This window comes from Chionomys nivalis, chromosome 4, assembly GCF_950005125.1.
Source record: "Chionomys nivalis chromosome 4, mChiNiv1.1, whole genome shotgun sequence".
Taxonomy (NCBI): domain Eukaryota; kingdom Metazoa; phylum Chordata; class Mammalia; order Rodentia; family Cricetidae; genus Chionomys; species Chionomys nivalis.
In genome coordinates, this window is record NC_080089.1 from 107,720,488 (window position 1) to 107,743,547 (window position 23,060).

Here is a 23,060-nt window from a genome sequence, read left to right on the forward strand (position 1 = left end):
AGAGCAGGACTTACGTAGGCAGGGAAAACTAAGCTGAATGCTGGGAGAAAGAAGGAGGAGTTAGGGAGAAGCCATGTAGCCCCACCGGAAACAGACATTGGAACTTTACCTGGTAAGCCACTGCCACGTGGCAATACACAGATTACTAGAAATGGGTTAAATTAAGATGTAAGAGTTAGCCAATAAGAAAACAGAGCTAATGGGCCAAGCAGTGATTTAATTAATACAGTTTCGGTGTGATTGTTTCTCGGCTGAGCAGCTAGGGACAAACAAGTGGCCTTATCATGACAATTGCTGATAGTCAGGAACATGCCAGTCAAGGCTGCAAGAGTGTTAGCCATTATGTCTGCACTGGTGTTCCCAGGTATGCTATGCATCTATTCAGGGACTTGCTACTTCATCTTTTAAAATGATAAAGGATATTTCTCCTTTAGTCAAAACCGTATTCTAATCTTGGTTATTTACTCTTTTTTGGTGTATATGTTTGTGTGTGGTCTGATGTGTGTGTGTGTGCGTGCCTGTTTGTGTGTTGGTGTGTGTGCCCACTGCACACACATGGGAAACAGAGCAGAGAGGCAAATGTCTTCCTTCATCTCCTCTGCTTTATTTTCTTGAAAGAGAGCTCTCACTGAGCCTGTGGCTTGCTGTATCTGCTGGCCTGGCTGACCAGCAAGCTTGGAGGATTTTTCTTTCTCCACCACCTAGAACTGGGGTTGTTGGCATTTGCAGCATTGCCAACTGGGGTTGTTTTGTGGTATTGGGGATTTGAATTCAGGACCTCAGTCTTCCCACTGAGCCAGCTTCAAAGATTTTGGTTGATTCTTATAAAACTGGGGTTGTAAGACAGTAAAATACAAAAATAAGATGATAGTTTAACAAATTACTATGCCTTCTACATATAAGTTATATTTGGTTGTTCATATCTGGGTATGTGTGCATGTATATACACGTGTAATTTATGAAGACAGCGTGGCATAGTGGAAAAAGCTGGGCATAGACTCTTAAAAGGTTCCCACAGCAGTCCTGTGCTCTGAGACCTTGGACAAAATGCTCGGTTCTGAGTTGCTGAAACGCGGTGCTGAGAGAAGCAGATCTTCACCTCCCAAACAGCGACTTACTCTGGGGTCACTACTTCAGATTCCTTAAGTCTGAGCTAGCCACAGCAAACTAAAGAACTGCTCATGCTTTTGTGTAAGTCTGAATGCATCAGTCTTTCTGGGTGCATCATCTCCAAACCTCTCCTTTAGAGTTACAAACAGGCAAGGTGGTCCTCGCTGTGTGGAAGTTAGTCTCGAGGGGTTGGAGGGATGGCCCAGCCATTTAGAGTACTTATTGCTCTTGCAGAGAACCCAGATCAGTCCACAGCACCCAAGTGGTGCCTTCTAGCCTCTGTAGGCACCAGGCATGCTTGTGGTTTACATAATACATACATACAGGCAAAGTACTCATATGCATAAAACAAAATCTTTAAAAACGAAGCCTCTTAAAAACTATTAGTCTTAAGTACATTTGCACATGAATATGTTATAAAACACTAATGAAATACATTGTTTATAGAGGAATTCATTCTACAGGGAAGTGAATTGCACTTATCAAGCATATTAATATTTTTACTTGGGTAATATTTAAGTTTCTACATGCGTGTTTATTAAATAATCAGGGAAGAAGTCCATTGTTGAAAACCCTCTATCTATTTGTTTCAAATAATCTTGCTAAAAGTTTTCAAGAGTCCCGGCTAAGTTACACACGAGGTTTATGTGGACGCCATAACCAATAATGTGGATTAAAAGAGCCAAATAATATCTTGAAGAACTCAGTGCTTAAGAGAAGGAGGGGGAAGGAAGGAGAAGAAACAACTCAGGGCTTGTTGAAGGCGATTTCTCCCTGTAGCAGCGAGAGGAGAATTAGACACAAATGTGGCGCGGCATCTGCTTCCTTTCTGGAGAAAGCAACAGGTGCTATTTAGAAGGAGTTCGGTAATAAAACTTGTATGGGGCAAGAAACTAAGAGTTGAAACTAATACACTATGCAGAAAGAGGATGAAATCAATGTTATTACATAGGATTTATAAACTGTTCCTACAAATTGAAGAAATAAAGGCGAAGAGCCAAAGGCCTACAGTATTATCCAAAGATATGAACCTACAACTGACAAGGTAAATGGATTTGAAAATTAAACATTTAATATATGATAGACTTATTGGGCAGCAATGGCGCACACCTTTAATCCCAGCATTTGGGAGGCAGAGGCAGGTGGATCTCTGTGAGTTCGAGGCCAGCCTGGTCTACAAGAGCTAGTTCCAGGACAGGCACCAAAGCTACAGAGAAACCCTGTCTCAAAAAACCAAACAATAAAAACAAAAACAAAAACAAAATAGATGGTAGACTTAGAAACCAAAGAGTTAGAGGAAAGGATATAAAGTTCTCTATTGTTTCTCTCTTCCAAATAAGTAGAAATTGAAAACCCCAAACGAACCAGCCACTGGTCGCCTATGGCAAGGCAATCACTCTCGCACCTGGCAGCTGCGGGAGGGAAATGACATCACTTGTTGTTAGCTAAACTTGGGACAAGTGTTTCCTTGGTATCAGGTTTTGTTCTAAACATCAGAAACTTACAGAATTTTCAATCACAGGATTGGGTGTTAGGAAAATAACTATATGTGCAAAGAATTAGCAACAAAGGCTCTCTTCTTCCGTTTTTCTAGTTACAGCGAGATATGTAAAAAAAAACCAACAAATACCACAAACTCGGATAGTAGTTAAAGTTGGGTACATCCATGAACAAACTAGAGTTTTGGCCAGTGGGAGAATATTAATGGCTGACATGATGTTCACAAATATAATGGAAAAAGTGTCTCCTCAGAGCAAAAAAGCCCCAAATCTTTAGAAGATGCATTTAAAACAGGCATTAAAAGGCTGACGTGGGCACCAGGCGGACTGTCACTGCATGTGGGTGTGGACTTAGAAACCTTTTCAGTCTTTGTTTTTGCTTGTTTGTATCCCCTCATTTTCCACAGTGAGCACATTTTCCCTTGTAATAAAAATACAAAGCTGGACATGTATTTGAAGGGAAGTGTCATTTTTGAGGAATTAGAAAAGTAAGATCATGTTCAAACAGGAGGAACGGCTGTGGCAGTTTGGGTTTCGGTGTTCCCATTGCTGGGCAAGGTTGGGAAGGGGGCAGCCTAGGGTCTGGGGAGATGGGTGGTGGCGAAAGTGCTGGCTGGGCACACGGGAGGATTTGGATTCTCAGCGCCCTAGTGAACACCTCCTGGTTTGAAGGTCTTCCGGCACACCATGCTGATGTTAAGCAGACCCAGCTCAGTTCAGTGACCTGCTGTTTCTCACCCTTCCAGAAAGGAGCCCGAGACTTCTCACAGCGCTCCCTGTCTTATGTACTAGAAGGATCTTGAGCTGAGCAGTGAGAGCGTCATGTTTTAGATAGCTCGAAACCCTACGGATCCATCAACAGGTTTCTGTTAAGAGGAAAGAAAACGGAACAGGTTTGCTATCTCAGCTGAATCTAGTCACGGGGCTCAGTTAAAACTGATTAAAAATAACCTTCCCTTCTCCTCTGCTACCCTCAGCTCGACTTACAAGTCAGGGCTAAGTTTTCCAGGAATGAGAAGTATAGAGTCCCAAGGCTGATGGTAGGAGTCTTCAGTTCTCTGTACCTTATTTGTTGAGGCGTGTTCTCTCAATTGAACCCAGAGTTCACCAATAGGGCTGGCCTAACCAAGCCAGCTCACTCTGAGGATCCCTTGTCTCTGCCTTCAAAGTGACGGTATTACAGGTGGGATGCCTGCCACATCTACTGTCTTTCTGTAGGTGCTGGGGCTCGATCCCAACTCCATCCTTGCTTACTGCTTATACAGTCAACACTTTAACCATGGAGCCATCCCCCAGACTCCCCAGCGAATCTGAAATGCCATTAATCAAGCAGAAAACTTCTAGTAAGACTGAAAAGACCTCTTGGCCATCTCTCCTTGCCTACGTCCCCCACTCTTCCCTATAGAACGTCGTCTCCAACCCTGTCCTGGCTTAAAAAAATTAATGGCATTCATTGTTTATAAACGCCGCTGTTGATCTTTCCTATTTCAGTTCCTGACGACTAGTGGAAAAACTCCTTTCCCCCGCCCCTCACCCACACTTGGCTTTAAAAATAGCGATGAGGACTGGGTTGGCGCAGGGCCTCCTGGGTTTGGAGTTCACGGCCTTTGACCCTGGGGCCATCAGTTCATAATGTGAAACATGGCCGGCCAGCTTTTCTTCTGGGATATGTGTTTGGCTTAAGTTTCTAGAGGAGGAGTCTTCTGAATTTCTAGAGGAGGTGTCTTCTCCTGCTGATCTGGGGGACATTTGGACCCGATGGCTTGACCCTGTATTTGACACTCTCTGCTGCTGATTCCTGTCCCCCTTTTCCAAAAACCTGATCCTACCGCCATTTGTTTCTTTCAGTCTTGTTCTTGGAGCTTGAGGCTGGAGATATCCTACTTATTTAGGCTTCCAAAGAATAAGAAGGCCAGTCTTTACGTGTATGACTAATATCAACCTTCTTTCTGCACATGAAGCTATTGTTTATTTTTAGTTTTCATTTTACAGTGCTGGAGGTGGAACCCAGAGCCTCACACCTGCCAGGCACATGCCCTGCCATTAAGTTATATCTCACCTCCTTTAACAATTTTGCTATGAGACATCGAATTACTAAATTTCCTAGGCTTACTTCAGATTTGAGATCTTCCTGCCTCGGCTCGTTGGTGTAGCTGTGAGGACAGATGTGTGCCACCATACTTGGTGTAGAGATTTAAGAATGGATCAGAGCCCACAAGCCAAAAATGACATCGTTCACCATTTTAACACTGACTGTGGGCATCAGTCGTGAGTGAGGTTCTGCTTTTCATCAGTCTGATGGGGCAGAGCCCCTATTCCACCTTTGTTAGTTACTGGAGGTTTTGGAACAAGCAAGTCAAACTCAAGTACATGAGGTCACTTCTTTAGCTGCCAGCGTCGGGTTAGCATCCCTGAGAAGAACGGTAATGTGATGTTAGCTTGCTTCTGAGAGCTAATCAAGCCGTGGAGCAGGGGACACAGAGGTGTGATGTAGAAAGCTATGAAACACTTCATAGGACTAAAAAAAAAAAACAACCTGAGCTGGTAAAGTGTGAACAAGAGGACCTGAACTCAACCCCAGCACTCACACAGAAAGCCAGGCAAGGGCTGCTGGCACTTCTAATACCAGCACTGAGGGGGAAGAGATAAGGGGATCTCTGGGCTTGCTGGCCAGTCAGCCTAGCCCAATTAGTGAGCCTCAGGTCCCAGTGAGAGATCCAGATTCAAAGGCACAAGGTGGCTGGGCCAGAGAGAGGGATCATCAGGTAAAGGTGCCTGACGAGCTGCTCCACCTGAGTGCTGTACCCAGATCCCGCATGGCAGAAGAGAAAGCCGATTCCTGAAATATCTTCTGATATCCACACATGTGCCCTGGCCTGCATGTGGGTATGTGTGTGTGTCTGTGGAGGGCGTGTGTATTATTATTACAAATAATAAATGTAACAAAAAATAAAAAAAAAACACACAGTAAACATCACCTGAGCAATGCCATTTGCAATTTACCTCTGCCCTACACGTGCATGTACATGCACACACACACACACACACACACACACATTTCCCTGACTGAAAGTGGAAGTGTGTGTGTGTGTGCATCCGTGTGGTGTATATGAACATGCACATGTGTCTCTAGGTGCCATCCTGAACTTCTGCACTGCCATGCCCCTGAGACAGAGCAAGGGAGGGAGCCATAGGCATCTGTATTTTCTTTCCTGGCATGACCTGCACTCTGTTTCTAGGGCTGGGTGACTGGATAGTGTTTAATACTTCAATAGGATTAGTCGCGGGGTCTCTTCTCCCCACCCTGACCTCAGGAGGCTTGAAGCCCCAATATGTGGACTTGCCTGCTCTATTTTATACTGCTGACCCAATTCTGTCATTTATGATGTCATGTCTATTGTTGTCGCCTAACCGTAGGGACCATCCTAAAGTAGGTCAGTGGAGCAGCGCCTGCTATGACAACTGAATGGCCGTGCAGGACACTTTCTCCAACAGGGTTCCCCAGAATGGCAAGCTGGAGGCGATGTTCTGTTCCTGTATCAGCCTCAATCTGGAATGATTCATAAGTCAGAAGCAAGCAGCCTCTTGACACTCATCGTGGCTTCATCTGAATCTCTGGCAGGAAGTAGGGGCCAGGTGTGAAGGCTCTGCCATGCTGGTAGCTGGCAAACCCTTCCAGTACCACTATGGCTGTGCCTGCCTTCTCTCCCTGCCCCTTCTTCTCCAGCTCCACTTTGACTGACTCAGTCTCCTTTCCTTCTGCCCTGGACATTCTGGATAGAATAAAAAGAAATCAGAATGAAAGACTGTAGGAGAGAAGGTGTATTCTGGGTACACACGCTACAGTTTGGGGGTTTTGTGTCTGGGGGCGGGGTAAACTATGGTAAACTATTCCACATGTAGCCAAAGCTTGTTCTGAATGACTGTACGCCCTCCTTGCTCTGGTTGATTATTTATGCACTAAAGCCTTCTTCCTAGGCATTTCTTATTTTTGCTAAGGTGTGACCTCTAAATCCAAGTCTTCTCTAGGGCAGAACGGCATTACTCTCTTGAAGATCACCTCTGCACTGCAGCTCCAGCAGTCCCCAAGGCACCCGGGGCATCACGATCTACAGTGTGTGAGGAGACAGTTTCCTTCCTGCACATCATATCACGTCTGTTTTCAGCTCTCCTCCCAAACTTGGCCACTTAAAACTCCAGCCAATTAATTGCTTGTAAAGAAAACAGTTTGCAGGAAGGGAGGGCCACATTTTTCTTACATGGATAAGATAACAGCAGCGTCTGGCAAGTTGGAGGTTTGTACTTTCCCAAGAAGAGTTGTGCATGCCTGTGAAGGCCCCTGTCTTATAACCTGACCTTTTATATCTTATATTCCCTTCCTCTCCCCCTCCCTTTTCTCTCTCCCCCTCTCTCCCCCCTCTCTCTTTCCTTCTCTCCTTCTATTTCTCCCTCCTCTCTCTCCCTCCCTCTCTCTCCCTCCTCTCTCTCTCCCCTTTTCTCTCTCCCTCCCCTCTCTCTCTCCCCCTCTTCCCTCCCTTCTCTCTCTCCCCTCTCTCCCTCCCTCCTTTTCCCCTCTCTCCCTCTCTCTCCCCCCTCTTTCTCTCCCTTCCCCTCCCTCTCTTTATCTCTCCCTCCCCCCTCTCTCCTTCTCTCTCTCTCTTTCTATATGCGGGCTAGAGGGCAGCCTCATATTTCATTCTTCAGCGCACTGTCTGCCTTGCTGCTGAGACAGACGGTCTAGAGTGTGCCAGACTGGGATTGTGAGCACACACTACCACAGCTGGCTGTATTACTTGGGTTATGGGGATTGAGCTCAGGTCCTCATCCTTGCAAAGGAAGCCTTTATCAACCATGCCATCTCCTCAGGCCAACATCCTCCTTAATTGTCATGAAATGTTAGAGGACAGGCAGGACCGGCCATTTCCAAGATGCGGCATATCAGCTTGCATGCAGGCAGGGGAAGCAGACTTAGAAATACACAGAAGTGTGGCCAGTGTCATGGAGGGAACAACACTCTGACAGCTCTTCTGGATTTCTGACTTCCCCTATATGACACCAAAAATGGGGCTCAGCTACCTCCGTCCAGTGATGCGGCTTCAGAGCACCCACATCTGGTCACCTGCATAGGTGTGATTGTTCATTTTGGGAGGCCACTGAGGTCCTACTGACATCTTCCTGTCTGTTTTCCGGAGTCTATTATGGAGGAAGGCTCTCAGGTTTGTGTCTTCACATGGCGATGTATCTTCTCCCTCCTGGTTGCTACCTAACTGCTATGTTTTCCCTCTCACTTTCCTTGCTTGGATTTATAAAGCCATTGCATAGTTTGTCCCCAGACCTAAAGGCCGGGCTGCTCAGACAATGGCTACTGCAATCACCCACAGTTCTGCTTCGTGATTATGAGCACTGCTCTGTGTATGATGGAAATAATGACAAGCTTCATTCTGATAGCAATGTCCCTCATTGGTTGCTCATTTGTCCATTCTTCTAATCACACAACCAGTTCACACCGGACAAGTGACAAGCATAACTGTAGTTGGGAACACCAGAGAGAGCTGGACACACCAGCTTCCACTCTCTGGGGTGGCATGTTGTCACACGAGTCACTTGCTGATGCTCAGTGACCAAGTTACAAAGATGACCTCCTTCATGTCTTTCTACTATGCCATAGTCAAAGGCCATCAAACAGGTCAAAACCAACAACAAACAGTGTCTGGGGCTGCTTGTGGCTGACAACACAGGAAATCCAGACATCACAGTAAAAGAGGCAGAGGCAAAATTGATCAGCCACCTGGAGCAGAATTTGGGGAAACAAAACAACAACAAAAAAAAAACCAAACAAGTAAATCAATAAAACTTTATAATCAAAATCTTTACTAGAAGCAAAGGAGGTCGGGACTGACTGAATTACATAAAGCAACAATCTCCAAGTTTTCAGATTTTTTATCTGGAATAACATATGGGGAAAGAGCATGTTAGTAGATCTGGAAAGAGCAGCAGAGAAACAATGGGAAGAACACACGAGGGACAGACATTAAGTGAACCCTGCATGGATATGTTCCATCCATCAAGCATTTCTGAGCTAGGCATGTGGGGCTCTTCATACTGACTCCCACATGGATTTGGTTTCTAGCTTCCTTTTTGAAGCATTACTCCAAATATAGCCTGAACAATTGTGGAACAAAAGTTTAAGGATAATAGAACAGGTGGTGAATTGAGAAACCATTTAAACTAGAAATGCCTGAGAGCTTGAATGTATAAAATGTGATGTTAGGAAGTATATACACACTGCAAGCTCATTCTCAGCCAGGGCGGGGATTGTAGAACATTGCAGTTAACAAAAACATGGGTTTACAGCTATAACTCTCGAGCATACAGAAAGTCCTGGGTTCACCCCCCAGCCCCACAGAAAACAACAAGCCAGGCGGTGGTGGTGCACGCCTTTAATCCCAACACTCAGGAGGCAGAGGCAGGCGGATCTCTCTGAGTTCAAGGCCAGCCTGGTCTGCAGAGTGAGTTCCAGGATAGGCTCCAAAGCTAAAGAGAAACCCTGTCTTGAAAAAACAAACACCACCACTGGAAAACACTTGGTAGGTGTAAAATTACTATTAAGAGTTTGGTAAATACACTTGGGATAATACCACCTTTACTTTTAATCAAAATGCTAAGTATATTTATACTTGAGAAAAGTGCAAAAGGAATGGGTATAGTTATTAGTAGAAGAACATTCATGTATTTTGAAACACAGGAGATCATTAAAAGAAAAGAACTCTGAAGCTACATATGGGACTTACACACATGTGTGAACACAAACACACATGGGGGGCAAGAATGAGAAGCACTAAAGGTAAGAGTGCCAAATATTTCATTACTTTCAATTAGTTAATTATTTAATTTCAGATCCACCTATCGTGTGTATGTGTGTGCGTGGCATGTGTGTGTGCGTGTGCGTGTGTGTGTAGATGTTGGAGGAAAGCTTTCTGGAATTGGTTCTCTTCTAATACCATGTGAGTCTTGGAGTTCAAACTCAGGGTACCAGGCTTTGTGGCAAGTGACTCATGCTCTGTGAGCATCCGACTGAGCAGGAAAGCCAAATATTTCACAAGAAATAGAAATCCAATTTAAAGATAAAGAAAAGTTCAGTCAAAAATTCCATACAAAATTCCATCATGTCTGCTTTCAAAAGAGCACACAGCGGAGCCTGGAGTGGTCCACCAAGCCCTGTTGGATCCTTCCATGCCCTGGCAGCTCTTGTTAAACTCAGTGGGTCACAAAGCAAAACAGAAGGACACGACCAGGACAAAAGGTCTGGAGCTGGTGGGGGTGTTGGTGACAGGGGTGGCAGCAACATCAGATAAGGAAGAGAGCGAGAGTAGTAAGAATTATTATATACGCATATGAAATTATCAAAGAACCAAACAACATGACAAAAGGTTGAAAGTTAAACCCAATGAGTACACATTAAAAAGTGGACAAGATAGAGCAGGGAATGAACCCAACACGCACTGTTAGACAGGACAGTAAGGCATCTTTCTTAGGCGTGGTTTCGACTCACAGCAAGGGTTTCCCTGTGAGGACCTTTGTGCACTGTGGAAATTTGTACTAAAAGATGTAACAGAGAAGAGATGGAAGACAAGGCTGCCAGGCCCCGCTGCCAGTTTTCTGGCTGGCTGAGGTCTCATAGCCCATGGATATTCCTATATTTTTGTGCTAAAACCCGGTTTTCTTTTGTATGTTTGGAAACCCTTTTTCCCTATTCACTTATACCTTTCTTTTACTGTAGAGTTTAAGGTAGTCCTGGCTGGTCTTGAACTCCATGTACAGCTGAGAACGACCTGGAGTTTCCTGCTTCCACTTTCCAAGTGCTAGAATTACAGGTATATGCTACCTTGTTCATTTTATACAGCGCTGGGGATCCAGTCCAGGATGCTATGCATAGACAGTGAGCATTCTGCCAACCGAGCTACATCTCCAGCCCCACTCACTACTATGGTTTTAATGTTGTGTGTCAGGTGATTGCCTTGAGAGGCACACATATTAGACCTGAAAATATTTTCAAGGAGTTTATCAAAGTCTAGGCTATCTGAGAAATTGCATGGAAATTCAGAGAAAATAAGTGATTTCTAAGAACTGACAGATAGGTTTTAGTTAGCCCTCAACAGAGTTGGGATTGGTCAGAAAATAGTATCTAGAACTTTCCATAGGAAACAAGTTATCTGTGGCAGAGCAGGAGAGACTGTAATAGCTAGTCCCTCCTGACTTCTTATACTGGCTTTTCTTTACGCAGTGGGCCAAGGATTTTGCCTCTTCAAAATGATGACATGCAAGCCTACATGATCCCACAAAAACTGTTTGTTCATAGACAATATTTCCATATCTGAGACATGGAAAGACATCTTCTTTGCTGTCTAATCCATATCTACTCCTGCTGGAGCAAGTGGTGTGTGTGTGTGTGTGTATGTGTGCATGTGTGTGTGTATTGTGTGCATGTGTGTGCGTGTGTGTGTGCATGTGTGTGTGGTGATAGGTCTATTTCTCTGCACTTGACTTTTTGAGGTACTGTCCCTCACTGAACCTGGAACTCATCAACTCTAAAAGGCTAGCTGGCCAGTAAGCCCTGGGAGCACCCTGTCTGTCCCTCCCCAGCACTGGGGTTACAGGTACATGCAGCTGTGCCAAGCCTTTTACATAAGTGCTGGGAATTGGAACACAGGTCCTCATACTTGCATGACATACACTTTATCAACCAAGCCATGTCCCCAGCCTCTGACATAATCAGTGAGGCATTTTAAATCCATACTTGTTGGCAGCAGATAAAATATCAGAAAAATAATAGGAGACGCAGCTTTCAGAGTATTTCATGCTTTCTTCTTTTAGCTGACAGGTACTAAGCAGTGCTGTTCCAGCAGGAGTAGATGTGGATTAGTCAGCAAAGAAGTTGTCTTCCCATGTCTCAGCCACACACATTCTCAAACACTCTGAGAGAAACAGTAAGATCATTGGGCCTGAGATCTAAGTGTTAATAACTTTTCAATGAATTTACCTTTACAGGGATTGAAAGGTCCTCCAAGTGGTTGTGTGCCAGACAGAGAGGCACACTGAAATGTATTCACTAGTGACAAAGGAGCATCAGACATCAGGGAAGCAAGGCTGTGAGAAGGGGGAGTCCTTAGTGACAGTTGCGATTTCCTACTGTGACTGCCATGGAGTCTCCACCCCTCCCTTCACCACCCCCAACTTGTATGTTTGTGGAGGTCAGAGGTCAGCTTTGGATTTATTTTTTAAATTTAATTAAGTAATAATTGAGTCAGAATCTCTCACTGGTCTGGAACCTAGTGTCCAAGTACTCTGGCTGATCCGACAAGAGATCCCAAGAATCCCCATGTCTCCACCTCTCAACACCGAGACTAAAAGCACGTACCCACATCTGGCTTTTGTCCATGGGTCCTTGGGACTGAATTCAGGTCCTAACGCTTGGAAGGGAAGTACTTAATGGAGGAACTATCTTTCCAGCCCTTGTTCTACTACCTTTCTCTCAACATTCTAAGTCCAGCAGCAACAGGATTCTCTTAGAAGGGACTAGATGGGAAAACAATGGGGGGAGATCTGCCTCTGACGGACAGAGCCTCGCATTGCCTTTGTATCCTCTCAAGCTAGTGAAGCAGTGACGATGTGGACAGCAGAGACAGTCCCCTCGGATAGGACACCCGGAACTGGGTACTGCATGTTATCAGAACCGATCGTGTCTTCTAGGAACTTACCAGATTCTGTGAGAAATGACATGGGATTTCAGAGGTAAAAAGTATTTGCCACAGAACAAACAAAAATGGCAGGCACATTTTACTTAGATAGATTTTGGATTAGGTGGAGAGACAGAGCAGGAAGGAAGGATAGTGCAGATGTCAAATTCTGGAATGCTGAGAAAGATGAGGAAACAGTATCCAAAACTTTCTGTGGAGAACAGGCTGCCTGACACAGAGCAGAGACAATGGCCAGAGGTCGGCATTGCTCCCACGTTTCGTTCTGTGTTCTCATTATGTAGGGGGTCAAGGATTTACACCTTTAAAGAGATGACATTCAGGGAACACAGTGGTGCTCAAGGAGGCTTCTATTTGATATATTTCCAGGAAGGCATGAGAAATGCTTATATTTTCTTGTGTACAAGTTGTATAGCCCTAAAAGAATTGTTCATGTAAATGACCACAGGCACCCCTGAGGTTCTGTCCACTCTGAGAACACACAGACTTTATATTTGATTTTAAATATTCCCTTCAATCTCTGTTTGGTCATTCTCACCCCCACCCACCCACCACACACACACACAAAACACAACTTATTCAATGCCCAAGCACTGAGTTTTGTTTTTACATTTTATGTTTATATGTATATGTGTTTTTCTATTGAAGATTGGGTTATTATCTACAACAGTGGGGTGCACTCAAAACAGGTAATGGAACAGTTAAACTAATGTTCAGAAAGAGCTCAGCAGAAAGGTCTAGCTTGGGTGTGTGGTAGTGTTTCCTGGAACTAGCTCTTTTTTTTTTTTTTTTTTTTTTTTTTTGGTTTTTCAAGACAGGGTTTCTCTGTGGTTTTGGAGCCTGTCCTGGAACTAGCTCTTGTAGACCAGGCTGGTCTCGAACTCACAGAGATCCGCCTGCCTCTGCCTCCCAAGTGCTGGGATTAAAGGCGTGCGCCACCACCGCCCGGCTGTGGTAGTGTTTCCTAAGGTCAAATGATTTAGTCTAAGCACAATGGGTATATCAATATCAGGGTCTTCCTATATTGTAAGTGGACGCTCAGCACAGGATGCTGACCTGCTGGTGAGTGCTGAGGAGCAGGCAGGTCCTGTGGGTGGCCTCCTTCTTCTCATTGCTGCTGGTGCCATGATCACTGACTTTTCTCATTTTCTCTTTTTCTGTAAGATAATTCATCCTAACTAAACTGGGTCCTTATTTTCTGGATGCCATACCTCTCCTTACTCCCAGGGCAGCCATGACCAGTGACGAGGTGATAGGCTGTGTACAGGAAAGTCCCTTGTCTCTGGTGGGGCTCTTTAGTTGGTTGAGTCTGACATAGACTGGGTCAGAGTACACATCTCCCATAATTTCTCTTGTCTTTTCTGTTTCTTTGGGGCTCCTCTCAAGGGTGCCCCTACAACTAACTCTCATAACAATCCTTACTTAAGACAATATTATTAATATTTTCTCTTGTGGAAAACTTGGGCAGTTATTAGAGCCATTGATTCTTTCTTCAGAGACTGTATAAGGAGCCTTGAAATTTTAAGCAAAAATCCAATGTTTCTAATGATCTGTTCATAAAATGACTCTGTTTAATGCGCCATGTTTTCTAAGCAGACTATAGCCAAACCATTAAAACTCATTTAAAATAGTCTTAGGAACATGGGATCTAGCAATAAACAGAAAACTTGGGACTTGTAGGGAAAAAAAATCTCCTTAATTGACAGAACAGACCCATGCTTGGAATTAGTCACATTAAGTACAGGTGTTTCCCATCCACGAAAAAGCTGGACATAGTGGTACAAGCTCAGCACTGGGGACCTAGAAACAGGAGGATGCTGGAGCATGCTGGCCACCAAGTCAAGGCAAATTGTCAAGTGCCAGGTTTAATGCCAGACTCTATCTAAAAGTAAGTAAGGTGGAGGATAAAGATGATCAACATTGACCTCACCTCCACAAGTACATTCACACGTGTGAGCATACACACACACATGCACACACACAAGCACACACACACAAGCACACACACACAAGCACACACACCACTTAAAAGCACACGTTGACCTATTGTACTGTCACACTGGTTCAACGCTCCCTTGAGTGAGTCACGCCTAATGCCCAATTCACTACCAAGGCAGAACACCGTAAGTGGAATCCATTTAGGCGATACACACAAAAACGGTCCACTGACCCTCACTCTTCTTGGCAAGCCTTTAGAAGTTCTGGAGAGGATCTACTTGGAGGAAAGGGGGTGTTTTATGACAAGAACCCCAGCCAATTCATAATTCTCTCCATCTAAGACTTAGTCTTGAATCCTGCTTCCTAGAGGCAGGACACTTATCTTCAGAGTTCACAGGCACACATGGCTGCTTGCTTCTCTCCCATTTCTGTGAAAGGCTGGCTTGTCTATCATTGGCTTGAATAGGTGATCAATTATTGTAGGAGGAGCCAGCCTAAAGAGGTGAGAACATATCACACTCTTTACTATCCCCCCCCCCATCTTAGGAAACACTGAGGAAGAGAAGGTAGAGAGATTGGAAGAGCTAGAGACTGGGGAGACTGGGGAGAAACAGTGTCTCCCAGACGATACCACTCACGAGCAGTCTCAGGTCTCCTGCACAGTACCCTACCAAAGATGGGTGGATGGGGTGGGACACATGAGCTTCCACTCCTAGGTGAGAAGTGGCTGACAGTTGATGGTTGCTAGGAGAGACAGAATTCATTTTCTTTAGTGATACGGTGCCTAGTAGGTTGCCCATGATCCAGTGGATGGCCACATGTGTATATATGGCCAGCTCTAATTAGACACAGCAAGGTTTTTGATAAAAGTATGTAAAATTGGGAGGGAGTGTGGGAGGATCTGGAAGGAGCTGGAGGGGGAGAAGGGGTTGATATGATTGAAATATATTGTATGAATGTATGGAATTCTCAAAGAATAAATTAAAATAATTTACTAAAATATTTTTAGAAAAATCATCCAGCGCACCCCTACCTCACAGGTGAGAATGAAGAGTAGCAGGTTCCAGAGGCATTGAGTAGAGCTGGCAAGGGGACATGGCCCGGAACTGCTTAACTGACGGGGTGTGCGGCCAGCTCAGCAGGGAGTGCCTCGGGCATCAAGTCTGAGGCAAAGGAACTTGAAACAGAGGGTTGGCTACGATGGCCTTTACTGGTCAGTGTTCCCCTGGTGGCCGTGACCTTTACAGCTTTAAGGACAACAAGGCACACATATGGGGTCTCACAAAACCAGTCACGAGTGCACTTCTGTCTCAGAAGCCTCGAGGGGAAAGGGACTACCATGCTCCTCTTCTTTTCAAGGAAGCCCCCTCGCATTACTTCTGTCTGGCCTCATATCTTCCAGGCCTCTCCCTGCTCTCCTCAGAGAAGGCCCGAGAGTACTTTGTGAAATCCTTGAAAAGCTCAGGTCAGCTCGCTGATTGTATTTCTCTTTTTATTGTTTTTAAAGATAAGAAAGTGGTAGGGCAAGGTGGGGGGGATGACTTAGGGCAGTTGTTTCTCAACCTTCCTAGTGCTGTGACCCTTTAATACAGTTCCTCATATTGTAGGGACCCCAATCATAAAATTACTTTCATTGCTACTTCATAACTACAATTTTGCAACTGTTATGAATCATAATGTAAATATCTGTGCTTTCTGATGGTCTTGATGAACCTGTGAAAAGGTCTTCGAATGTCAAAGGGGTTGCAGCCCACAGATTGAGAACCATGGTTAAGGAGGTGAAGTACTTGTTTAGTAAGCAGGATGACCTGAGTCTGGATCCCATATAAAATCCAGGAAGAGTGGTGGCATATATGTACATTTATACACACACATATATACATGTATGTATGGTTATATAGTATATACACACAACCCCTGGAGGGGGCTAGAATAAGACATAGATTCCTGCAGCTCTGTGGTCACCCAGCCTAGCAGAAAGGGTGGATCCAGGTTTAGTGAGAGGCACCGAGGGTACTTCCTCAGCATTCATGAAAACATGGGTTTGATCCTTATAAAACGAGGCATGGTGGCACACAAAGGTAACCCCAGTTCTTGGGGGGATGGAAGGCAGGACGATTAGAAGTTCAAGACTGTCCTACTTAGAGATAATTAGGCCAGCTTGGGATACATGAGACTCTGTCTTCTAAATTAAAAAAAAAATAATTTAAGAGGCAGATACGTGGGACTGGAGAGATGGTTCAGCAGTTAGAAACACTTGCTGCTCTTTTAGAGGACCTAAGATCCATTCCCAGGACCTGCATCAAGAGGCTCACAGCACTCAGAATCCCAGCTCTGGCCTCTGCGAGCACAGGCAGGCATGTGCACAGGCATGCCCCCTCCCAACAACATGCACACAGAGTTTTGTTTTGTTTGTTAAAAAGGCAGCTACAATATACATTTAATTCAGATAAAAGCACAGTATAACTTCTTTATACTAAATAATATAATAAAGTTGTTGCTGCACTTGAGGTGTCCTGAGAAGCCCCTTAGGGTGATGGCTGTGACATTCCTCAGAGGTGAATGCATTTCCATTACTCATTCTTAAAACACATGCTCCCTGCCTTTTCATATGCATCACAATGAGGTCTAAAATAGGCCTTCATCACCTCCTCTTTCAGGGTTATGAATAGCACAACCCTGAAAAGGCCTGGTGATAGCTGAAAGAGAGGCATGGATGAAAGGAGGTATTCAAGAAACCAGGCAGGAGGCAGGCTGCCTAAGTACTTCGAGCAAGGAACACGAAGGGACCCCCTCAGCCTCCCGTGCTGGCAGCAGGTGCCACACTTCACGGTCTAATGGAGACATGAGTGGGTGGGAGATCCAAGGAGGAGCTGCATCCATCAGGCAAAGAGGTTGAGAAACCCAAAGGCAACCTAAGCTTCGGATCAGGTGGCTGACCCTGTTCTCCACATCTTCATCTGTCCCCATTTCCAGTTGGCTGGAAACAGTGAAAGGTATTTTTCTACCCTCCCGATTGTGGGATTTCTCATTCAGTTTACCTAACCGAAGGAATTCACCAGAAGTTGCCGTGGGCCACCTCCAGCTCAAGAACTCGAGACACTTTGTGTTCCACCTCTTTACCTAGGCAGGAGGATGACACTATGGCTGGGCCTGTAGCTTCGGGAAAGAGTGAGGGACAAGAACAAGAAAAGATGCAACTCGATCCCTGGTGGTGTCTTGGTCAGTGGACTTTGTCTGATCTGAAGGCAATCAAATAAGAACTGATTTGGGGTTATCTTTCCTTCCATGGTCACTGATTAGCCCACCTCCATCTTAGACCGAACAGCCTTGTGAGACTTGGAGGTAAATAACTTCTGGAATATACGATGACCTTAACCTTCTACTAACCCAAAGGCTGAGCACGTCACGGATCACATCTGAGGTTGGCGGCTGAGACCTCCTTGTTTTTCTGTAACATGGCTACCTGATGTTCCATCCATGTGTTTTTTTTTTTTAAATCCCTTGATTTATAACTTTCATTGTTCATTTACTATAAAACTTCATGACACATGGTAGCATAGTATTTGGGTGATCTGAATTTGTGTTTCCAGGACTAGGGCCGCTAATTTTTGGCTCTAGAGTGAACTCTCCCTTATTTTTTTACACGGACACACACTATAACTGGACCTTGACAAAGGTGAGGGCCTCAGAGAGCATTCTACCTTCCTGGCCACGCCACACTGGCCATCACTTAGGCGTTCAGTTTCAGATGCCAGACACAAACATTTCAGGTCTTCTCTGTCCACCTGGCATGTTCAAGCTCAGGCAGGTACACACACAGGCCAGATGCAGAAAAGATGTAAGAGGCAACAGGCTCCTGGCGGAAGATGCCAGCTGTTGTCTTGGTTACAGCTGCATCCCAAACACCTTTCCCCTCCACCTGGTCCTGCTTCCCTATGCTTTTCAGAAGTCCTCTTCCTCACGCCACTCCCAACATGGACCCTCTTGCGTCTAACTTTCTGAAACTCAGAGTTGGTGTGTGGGTCTCTGAACCTAGGGGCCCAGCTCTCCTTCAGCTTCCCAGGGGTATTGCACCTGTAAGGGGTCTTACCCACGATCATGTGGTTGCAGACATCACAGAAGGTGGGCTTCTTAAAGACATGCTCCTGAAAGGCGTGGACCTTGTTGTTGCTGCCGGGGTGCAGGCCAGCCCTGGTGGGCATAGATGCAGGGCTTCCGGGGATGGGCATTGGGTTGGGGCCTGGGCTGGGGCCCATGCTGGCCTTGGCTAGCAAATCTGCTTGCAATTTCACATCACTGTTGGTTCTCGGGAAGAAGTTGTCAGCACTTTTGCTCCGCAAGCTCTTGGTCTTGAAAGAGAGTGACCGTTTTAGTTTCTGGAGCTGCAATGCAATGATAGGACAACCGCTCTTACGATCAGTCCCACGACTCCTGTGGCAGGTGCAGCTAAAGCTGCCCTGCACTGACCCCTGGATATCTTAGCCCGGGAGGTTCTGCCAGGCCCCAGTGTGGGAAGTCCAAGGCCAGCAGCTAGCAGAAATGGGATTCAGTGGTTCACCCTGTGCCCCAAATGCCAATGAGCAGAAAGAGGCTCCATCTGCTCTGATCTGCCATCTTCTTGCCCTTGCTTCTTTAGGTCCCACCATGTGCTGTCTAAAGTCCCAGGATACTGGGCTTTTGACTTCTGTCTTTTGAGTTTGCATAGTTGGAAGTGAGGTAGGCACTCCTGGGTGCCAAGGCTGCGTGTAATACTGTCTTCTCCTTCTCATGACCAGGTCCTATGTCTTATGATCATAGCTATTTGTCTCTATGGTCAACATAGTATATGAGTGATGTCTCTCTCTCACTTGACATTAATCTGGCTTACTGGTCTCCAGGACCCAAGCCAGAAGCTCTTTAATCTGCATGTATCTGCTGTATCTGAAATATGTAGACATTGTGTGTGTGTGTGTGTGTGTAAGGCATTCCTGTATGCTCATGTGGTGTATGTGTATGTGTGGTATATGCTTCTTCATGTGTGTAGTATATGTGTATATGTCCATGCATATATGCCATTGCATATATGCGCATGTATGTTATTGTGAGGTATGTATGTATATGTGTATGGTGCATATGTGTCTGTGTATATGTGGTATGTGGAGTATGAGGTAAATGGTTTATGTATGAGGTGTGTGTGTGTATGACTCAGGATTTCTGTGTAGCTGTTTAGCTCATGTGCCCTTGCCCTGGTGTTTAGCCTCAGTAAACCGGATTATTCCCCTTTGCCTTTGGGATTGATTTATGGCAAGACACCAAGTGGATTTAGATGAGTTCTGGACTTGAGTTCATTCTGCATTCCTGATCTAATCATGCTGGCTGCTGGAGGGATCGTCTGGAAGCACACATGTGAACGCATGCATCTCATGCTTAAAACCCTTTCAGGGCCTTTTCCTTTAAGATGCACTCCAGCTGAGTGTGCCACTGCAGGCTGAGATCTTTAGCTACTCAGGTGGCTGCAGCCCGGGATCACAAACCCAAAGCCTGTCTGGTTTGCAGGGTGAGTTTGATTCAGCTTCGGCAGTTCTGGATCTCATCAATTAAATGGTGGAAGGCAAGGCTGAGGCTATAGCTCAGTGGCAGAGTGCTTGCCTGGCATGTGTCTAACCTAGGATCAGTCCCAAGCACGAACCAAAGAGCTCAATCCTTGCTCTTGGGCTCTTGGGACCTCCGCCCTGGTGACAGTCTGCACCAGCTACCACGGCTCTCCCTAAATCTCTCATACATTTCATTATCAGCCCTTAATGCTCTGTCTTCCCTCAACCCAGATACAAGGAATGAACATCGTACTAGTTGTATGGCTTTGAGGTGGCCTCCCTTGGTAAGTATTTACCTGTGGCCATTCTCCCTATTACCCAGAACCACACCTGTGCAGCCGCTGAAGCCATGCATGACGGATAGTCCTGTGTTTACTGGAGTCTCTACACAGTGGGACCAGGCTCCCTGACGACATGTAAGATGAGCTCATGGTGCAATGTCAAGCCTCCCCCCTCCATCCCCACCTCTATCTTGACCTCAGAAGACTAGGATGCCAAGTTTTACCTTAAAAGTAGACCTATCTTCTACTCTGTGAATCTTCTTAATTTAAGGATTCTGCCAGCTTTAGGGACAGAGATGAGGCAAGATCTCACATCACAGCCTTGGTTGTCTTAGAACTTGCTATACAGCCTGGGCAACTGACCTTAAACTTGCAGGTTACCCTCTTTCCTCAGCCTCTTGTTGAGAGTTCATATGTGAGCTGTCCAGGCTTCTAAGCTTTTATTTATTTTAATATCAGGCTAATGAGATGGATTATCACATAAAACGCACTAGTCATCAAGTCTGAGGACCTGAGTTCTGTTCCTTGGACCCACGTGATGGAAAGAAAACTGACTCTGACAAGTTGTACTGTGACCTCCACATATGAACTGTGGTACACACGTGTGTGTGCACATGTGCACACGCACACACATACACACTTTTCAAAAGCTGACTGTATGTATTTACTGAACACTGTACTGTCATATAAGGACATATCATAAAAGTATGTGTGGTAGGTTGATGACATTCACAGCAGTTAATGTCATTACTTGTCTGTTTATCCTAGATATCCGGCACCAGAGGAACGGATGATAAATGTGTGGTATACACAATGAGATTAGTCACAAAGAAAGTAAGGTTGTTTGCAGGAAGTGATATAACTTGAGATAATCACATTAAGTAAATTAATCCAGTCTCAGAAAGATAAATAGCATGTTTTCTATCATTTGGGGTTCTTAGATTTTATATAGATGCATAAAATCATGTATGTATGTATGTATGTATGTATGTATTTATGACCTGAGAGCAGAAGCAAGACTGTTGGGGAACAAAGAGAATTAATGAGAGAGAAGAAGGGTGGGGGTAGGAAATCATGGGGGAAGAGCTCTAAGCCAGTTTTAAGGTAGGACTCTGTGGCTCCTTTAGAAAGTCTGCCAAATGCTTCCAAGTTCAATGTTAAACCAGCCTTCTGCTGAACTTATGTCCTTTGCTTTCTTGGCCAGTGAGTCTCCAGGTATTGGATGGGGTGAAATGCAGTTACTCCAGGTCTCAGGAACATGGGACTTCTGCTGGTCAGTGAATATGTAAAGGTCTTTGGAATAGGGAAGCAGGTCTGTGATCTCCAGAAGTTTACATGTGATGAAAGGGAACCCTCAACACTTCCCTTCCTTGCCCTCATGTGTGTGGCTTGACACTGTGTCAGGTGAGGAAGTCTGCTGGCTTCTAGAGCCAGAGATTTTGTTGGAAGCCAATGGGACACGTCTTACTGAGGCGGACTGCCTGGAAGACATGCTCACCAATTAAATAGGATCCCAGCTGCAAGCTCAACCAGGTGCTTCCCTCATACATCCACTAATGGAGCAGAGACCAGAGAGGAAAAATTAAAATGAGGAAATTCAAGTAGAATTTGATAAGCACGCAGGTCACAAAATGGTCAACTCCTATGCACAACCACCAAGGCACAGTTCTATGTAAAAAGTATCCCCTTCCAAAGAAGAACTCTATAAAATTATTTTATGTATCTGTGGGAGCATACTTCACCTAGGTGCAGGTGCTTCCAGAGGCCAAAGAAGGTACAGGACCCCTTGAAGATGGAATCACAGGCAACCATGAACAGCCTGGCATGGGCACTGAGAACCAAACTCAGATTCTCTGGAAGAGCAGCAAGTGTTCTTCACCATTGAACCACAAATTTTGCTTCCACAGATAACCTTAAGCACAGTCTCATGTGCTGGAAATGAGTCAGACCTCAGTTCTTAACATTTTTGCAAACTTTATTCATGTACATATTCATTTAGTAATTGGGGTCAAGTGCTGGACCTTGTACAAAACAGCCAACCACTGAGTTACATCTCTATTCTCACTTATTAGAAAAGCCCTCCAAGTAGGGGATCATTCATTTCCTTAGTCATTAAATAACTCAGTAATGAATATCCATTTGGATGCTACCAGGAGCCAGGCATAGTACTCAATTTTGCTGATAAAACGGTGAAAATATTCGACAACAATGACACTGATCTCCTTACAGTTTAAAGTCTAGTAGGTGGGGGAAGAAAGGAATAAATGACAGCAAACTTGGGTGAGCACTTAAGTCCCAAGGGAAACAAAAAGGATGCAGGCTTTAGAAAGTCGCAAGAAGGCCTATTTGACAGGTGACATTTGAGCAGAGATGTGAAGAAGGAGCTGGGTAAGTGAGTGATGTAGGAAAGGCATTGTTGGTAGTCGGACAACGAGCAGAAGAGCATTATGGGTGATGAGAAAACCAGCAGCGATGATCCCAGCAAGAAAGCAATGTCCCTGAGACAACCAATGAGGACGTGGCAAGGACAGTGATCCACAATCAGCTTCAGCTGAGGCTTCCTTGCTGGTCATGGCAGGGGCTGACTTCTAGTTAAAGGGATGCTCTGGGGGAGTTCCTGAGAAACAGATGGTTAAGGGGTAAGATTAAAGCAAGGAGACCTGCTTATAAGCCTGCAGTTAAGTATCTGGCCAGGAGCGGGTTCTGACAGGCGTGGTAAGATACTCTTGGATTCCAGGTACATTTTGAAGGTGGACCCAGGAGTTTGTTGAGGGGTTGGAGATGAATGAGTAACTCTAAGATTTCTGATTGGTGCAGCCGAGTGAATGGAGGTATGCCCTTTTACTAGAAGGAAGGACATCAGAGAAGATACAGTCGCCATGGAGACTGGAGGTCTGCGGT

The 23,060-nt window shown here is 45.1% G+C and overlaps 1 protein-coding gene across 1 annotated transcript in view; it reads right to left on the reverse strand.

Moving 5' to 3' along the window:
• Stac (SH3 and cysteine rich domain) overlaps positions 1–23,060 on the reverse strand; it is a 113,225-nt gene that overhangs the window by 51,293 nt on the left and 38,872 nt on the right. The window contains exon 2 of the mRNA XM_057768179.1: positions 18,396–18,687. Coding sequence (XP_057624162.1) covers positions 18,396–18,687 — 292 coding nt within the window. The remainder of the gene's footprint in view (positions 1–18,395; positions 18,688–23,060) is intronic.